This window comes from Amblyraja radiata, chromosome 14 (assembly GCF_010909765.2).
Source record: "Amblyraja radiata isolate CabotCenter1 chromosome 14, sAmbRad1.1.pri, whole genome shotgun sequence".
In the NCBI taxonomy this organism is placed as follows: Eukaryota; Metazoa; Chordata; class Chondrichthyes; order Rajiformes; family Rajidae; genus Amblyraja; species Amblyraja radiata.
Genome location: NC_045969.1, coordinates 41213549 through 41219965, shown reverse-complemented (window position 1 = coordinate 41219965; position 6417 = coordinate 41213549). Strand labels below are relative to the sequence as shown.

At 41.0% G+C, this 6417-nt stretch overlaps 1 protein-coding gene across 1 annotated transcript in view; it reads right to left on the bottom strand.

Annotated features, from left to right (window-relative positions):
- Window positions 1-2893: 2893 nt before the first annotated feature.
- The window catches only part of pola1 (DNA polymerase alpha 1, catalytic subunit), a 248098-nt gene continuing 244574 nt past the window's right edge, over window positions 2894-6417 (bottom strand). Inside the window, exon 37 of the mRNA XM_033033174.1 lies at window positions 2894-3801. Coding sequence (XP_032889065.1) covers window positions 3653-3801 — 149 coding nt within the window. The 3' untranslated portion in view covers window positions 2894-3652. The remainder of the gene's footprint in view (window positions 3802-6417) is intronic.

Sequence of the window (6417 nt, the reverse complement as noted above, 5' to 3'; positions counted from 1 at the left end):
ATCCATGAGTTGCAGGAGATCTAATAGAGGTGTAAAAAATCATGAGAGGAATAGATCGGGTAGATGCACAGAGTCTCTTGCCCAGAGTAGGGGAATCGAGGACCAGAGGACATAGCTTCAAGGTGAGAGGGAAAAGATTTAATAGGAATCCGAAGGGTAACTTTTTCACACAAATGGTGGTGGATGTTTGCAACAAACTGCCAGATGAGGAAGTTGAAGCTGGGACTATCCCATTGTTTAAGAAACAGTTAGACAGGTACATGGATAGGACAGGTTTGGAGGGATATGGACCAAGCATACACAAGTGGGACTAGTGTAGCTGGGACATAGTTGGCCTGTGTGGGCGAGTTGGTCCACACTATATCACTCTTTGACTCTAACTCAATCTGTGGAAGGAAATGGACAGATGATTTTCAGGCTGAGACCCTTCTTCTGACTGATGTCTGGAAAGACCCCGACCTTAAACATTGTCAGTTTATTTCCCTCCATGGAAGCTGTCTGGCCCACTGAGTTCCTCCAGCAGATTGTTAGCTTGTTCAACATTCCAGCATCTGCAGTCTCCTGTGTGTCCTGAAAATTTCATGGGGAAAACCCTTTCTGCTGACAAATTCAATGTGTTAAATGGCTCATTAGCAGCAATATTAGCAGCAATTTGGGACTGGTTTTCTAAATTTGCAGTGAAACCAAGCCAACAGCAGTGGCAGTGAATGGTGTCTAATGAGCAAACAGACAGATCTGCCAATCAAGTGAGCAGGCACACAGATGCCTTCTTGGGTGACTGCAACACGATTTCTCCGCAGATGTTACGCTGAGAAGTGGCGCAGCAAACTTTGCAGAATGTTTCATTGGAATTTGACTAACTTATTATGCAAACTTCGCGGTTCAATTTCAAAACTTTGCGAGTATCCACTTATTCATTCCTCGGCCAGCAGCATTGGTCACTGGTTACAATATTCTGCTACATTGCGGGACCTGCAAGAGGAAAAAAATATGAACCATGGATTCTCTGGAACTGCTCAGCAGGCTGCTCCTCATTTACCCACTGGGAAAAAGGAGTTCATTTTAGGGGTCCAATTCTTTGTGTGATGTACACAAATGTCTTGGACTTAAACATAGGTGGGTTGGTTTGTAAGTTTGCAGAGGACATATTGGCAGCCACATGCATCAAGACCCTCTGCATTAGGTGTCCACACTTTAATGGGAACTACCAGCGATCTTCTTCTTGCATATGGCGTGCACATCCTAAAGTTGAAGGTCAACTTGTTTTATTTGATCTATTTGTTTGTGCACGTCGGGTTGATTGCATTAGTCAAAATAGGGTGGACCACGTGAAGGTTGCAATCTCCCACCCCACCATCAGTGATGAAGAAACAGACACAGTGGGTCAGGCGTTATCTCTGGAGAACATGGATGGGTGATGTTTCGAGACCCCCACCACATACAAACAGATTAGGCAGTCAGAGTCATACAACGTGGAAACAGGCCCTGTCGGCCGATCTTGCCCGCACCGACCAACATGTCCCATCTTCACTAGTCCCACCTGCTTGTGTTTGGCCTATATCCCTCTAAACCTGTCCTATCCATGTACCTGTCCAAATGTTTCTTAAATGTTGGCACAACTACCTCCTCCCGCAGCTAGTTCCAGACACCCACCACCCTTTCTGTGAGAAAGTTGCCCCTCGGGTTCCTATTAAATCTTTCCCCCTTCGCCTTACACCAACTGCATGTCCTCTGGTTCTTGATTTCCATTCTCTGGGCAAGATAATCTGTGCATCTACCCGATCTATTCCTATAATTTTGTGCACCTCTATAAGATCACCACTCATCCTCTTGCATTCCAAGGAATAGAGTCCAAGCCTGCTCAACTTCTCCCAATAGCTCAGGCCGTCGAGTCCTGGCAACATCCTCGTAAATCTTCTCTGCACCCTTTCCAGCTTGACAACATCTTTCCTGTAACATGATGCCCAGAACTGAATACAATACTCTAAGTGCAGCCTCACCAACGTCTTGAATAGCTGCAACATGACCTCCCAACTTCTATATACAATAGACACAGAAAGCTGGAGTAACTCAATGGTCTAGGCAGCATTTATGGAGAGAAGGAATGGGTGATGTTCGGGTCGAGACCCTTCTTCAGACAATATACGATACTCTGACTGATGAGGGTCAATGTGCCAAAAGCCTTTTTGACCACCCTAACTACCTGTAGTGCCACTTTCAACAAGGTATGTACCTGCACTCCTAGATCCCTCCGCTCCACAATATTTCCAGACCCCTACCATTCACTGTGGAGGTCCTGACCATGTTAGACTTCCCAAAGTGCAGCACCTCATATTTCTCTGTACTAAATTCCATCAACCATTCTGATCAAGATCTTGCTGTAATTTTTGACATTTTGTGTTAGTTATTCCAGCAATTTGTGTCCTTTTGTGTAAACGAGCATGTGCAGGTCCTTGTTTCTATTGCCAGAGTGACCATATCCTCAATATCCTTAGCTTAGAATCCTTCCAGGGCATCGCTGGAGACATGTAGTGTCCATTACATGCAAACACATTAAGCAGATGATTAATTACTTCTTCTCCAAGACTTCATTGTACCTACTTTGCCACCAATGGGGACAGTCAGAATGAATAGGGACTTGGATTGTACCTCTGGTTGGCTTCTGGCTGGTGCCACTGGCTTGTGTTGGTCACACTCTGACCCTCGCAATTTCAGGCTAAAATTCATGCCTGAGTCCATCATTGTAAAGTTAGTCTTTTGCATCGTTCAGTTGGAAAACAGAAAAATAATGAAAATATCACAATGCTTTAAAAAAATTTACAGTTGTGGACCATCCATAAGTTTGTCATTTCCAAATGCTAGAAAGATGCACAGATTCATCAATGAATAAAAATACTTTTAATAAACTTTATTAGAATACTTCAGAACAAAAGATAATATCCACTTATTTAAACATGAATTACTTGTTTCAAATGTTTCAGGAATAGCATCGAGTTGATTTTATTCAAAATGTGATAACATTGTTCATGTAAAATGTTTTCATACATAAAAAATAACATCTATTTTTAAAACGAAAGGAAGAAATATTTATAGAAATCACAAACAGCATTAAATTGAAAGGAACTCCATCAAATAATTGTTGTACTTGCCTCATGCATTGGCAGCTGCCTACTTGGATCCCACTGTGTTTGTCTGTGGGCCTCCCAATCCAATGTACATCAATCGCGTCAATAGACTGATCTTACTAAATGATACCTGTGTTCCACCACTACAAAGGGACTGCACAGTGAATCCAATCACGTTCAGAGAACACCCTTTCAGAACAAAACTGTCATCAGGCCTACACCATCATCCGAGCCACCTTTTAATAGATTTCTTGCATCTCTTCATGAGTTTAATTGCTGTTCTTGCTCGTGTTGTCCTCCTTCATCAGCTTCTTTATTAAAGCAAGTTTCTATAATGACAATTGAGACTTTTCCTAACATCTTGGTTGTTCCGACTTGCTTCTCCATAACCCGAGTCAGATTCCAGGTCTACTTACACGCGTACGAATTACATTTAAAGAGGAATTCCCTCATGAATCCCAAAGTCATCAATGTTCTTGTTTTTTGTTGTTCATTCAGCTTGAAAAGGTGAGGCAGCCACATCTCCTTCACTTATTGATCGCACAGAAAGGCTGGAAGAGTTTACTTAGATTCACCTCTGAGTAGCTGCTGGAATTCAGCACATCCTCTGCGATTCCTTTGAGTTTCTTGAAAACTTTACTGGAACCTTCAATGTCAAACCATTTCTTTATGTACTCTGGAAAAGGAAAAACAAAATTCAGAAATGAATTTTTTTCAAACCAAAACATTTGCCGTTTTTCAGTTTCATCTGTTGCAGAGAAAAAAAGCAATTTCTTATCAGCTTCATTGGGTCAACAAATGAAATGGTATATATTGAACCATGTAGGTGTGTATAAAATACTGAAACAGAGGGCAAAGGATACACCATTAATGCGACTGAAATAAATGAAACGTTAATCAACTTGAAGATTTTTCATTCTTTGTTCAATATCCATCCAATTTAGAAAAAAGAAAACCACATCTCACAATGGTTTGTTACTCAGCACTCAACACCACCAACGCCAATCTAATCGATTTAAACACATTTTATTTTTAATTTCTTGAATCTATTGCAGGAAAAATGTTCCCAATGTTGGGTAAGTCCAGAACCAGGGGCCACAGTCTTAAAATAAAGGGGAGGTCATTTAAGACTGAGGTGAGAAAAAACCCAGAGAGTTGTGAATTTATGGAATTCCCTGCCCCAGAGGGCAGTGGAGGCCAAATCACTGGATGGATTTAAGAGAGAGTTAGATAGAGCTCTAGGGGCTAGTGGAGTCAAGGGATATGAGGAGAAGGCAGGCACGGGTTATTGATAGGGGACGATCAGCCATGATCACAATGAATGGCGGTGCTGGCTCGAAGGGCCGAATGGCCTCCTCCTGCACCTATTTTCTATGTTTCTATGAAGCAGCGATACAAGAAATATAAACTAGATATGAGAGTCTATATTTAAACTGTGCATCTGCGTAAGACAGTTGGTCAGATTCTTGTGGCATACTCCACATTATTCCTCTGAATAAGATATGGAGCAGAGATATGGATCTAACTAAATGAACTTCAGCTGGGCATTAGGAAAGGATTTCTCTCTTGTTTGGGAAATGAGAAACTGAGGTTATGAAGTGAATTGTGAATCGTTAATAACGCTCGAATCATAAGGAAGAAAGCCAGGAAATTATTATTCATCTCACTGGTAACAGAAATGGCAACATAAACAACTGCGTACAGTGACAAAAAAGCAATGGCCGTAACCATGTTTAACAGAAAACTGAAATATTCTGGATGAAGAGTGACCAAGCCTCAATAGAAATTATTATGATGATGATGATAATTTGGCTACAATGGTAAGAGTGATACTGTATTAGGGTGACTCCCATTTATTTAAAACAATGGTAGATTGGGTTATATCTAGTAGTCTTTCCCTGGTCATAGTTACACAATCTAAAATGTGTTTAACTTCCTTTCAAATACATTTCTGTATACTTGTAAGATCAGCCTTAAACGTTTAAACGCTTGCATTTTTGTCAGCAGAGGAGCGAATATTTTAATGTTAAATGCGTGAGCAGTGGAATGCCAATTACAGTACACCCACAATGTAAAACAAAAAGTGACAAGTCTGTGCGTTCAACAGTTGCTCTTATACCATTAAAGCCTTCCGGAGCTACAAAAATACAATTTCGCCTCTGTAAAAATATTCATTGTAACAAATTTATTTCAATCGCATTAATGGTGTATCCTTTGCCCTCTGTGTTTCAGCATTTTATACATACCTACATGGTTCAGTATATACCACTGCATTTGTTGCCCCAATAAATCTGATGACAATGAATTATTATGAAAGAAATAATCGCAGATGCTAGTTTACACCGAAGATGGACACAAAATGCCGGAGTAACTCAGCGCAGGTCACGGGGAGAACATGTAAACTCTTATGTGAACATGATAGGTGATGTTTCAAGGTGGCATCCCTGGACAACATGGATAGGTGATGTTTCACGTATGAAGAAGGACTCCGACTCAAAATGTTACCTAACCCGCCAAGTTACTCCAGCAAAGATAGACACACAATGCTGGAGTAACTCAGCTGGACAGGCAGCATCTCTGGATAGAAGGAATGGGTGAAGGTTCGGGTCAAGGCCCTTCTTCAGACTGATCTTGTCGACCCGAAATGTTACCCAATCCTTCTCTCCAGAGGTGCTGCCTGTCCCGCTGAATTACTCCAGCACTTTGTGTCTATCTTCGGTGTAAACCAGCATCTGCAGTTCCTTCCTACGTTACTCCAGCACGTTGTCTTTTTTAATCAACATCCTATAGGTGGTGCCATCGAGGCCAATGGCACAGGAATATTAGCTCAAGAAACAACGGTGATTGTGCGATCAATTTTTTAAAGAAATAACGTCAAAATACTCTTTATTTGACCTGTAGTCTATAATCTTCCACTTGTCCATCAGTAAATATCACAATCATACAAAAATGTAAGTACATCAGTCGGTTACTGTCCCAGTGAAGTGATTCCAGTGCGAGGCTGCCATTGAAAGAATTTTTAGCTCCTTGTCAATGGAAAAGTATATTCAATCACATGGACAAATCCGGCGGCTGAACCGTATAATTACAACCTGCATATCATTACTAAACTGTGAGCCAGTTACACTGCATTCATGGTGTAGCTGGTTTTATTCCAGTAACGTTGATTATCTTGTGCAAAGCTGAAATATCTCTGCAGACAAAGTAATGAACACTTCAATCACTAGTCAAGTAATATTCCTCCAGAGTTAGCAGGATAAAGAAAATGTGAAACATTTAGTGTATATTTTCG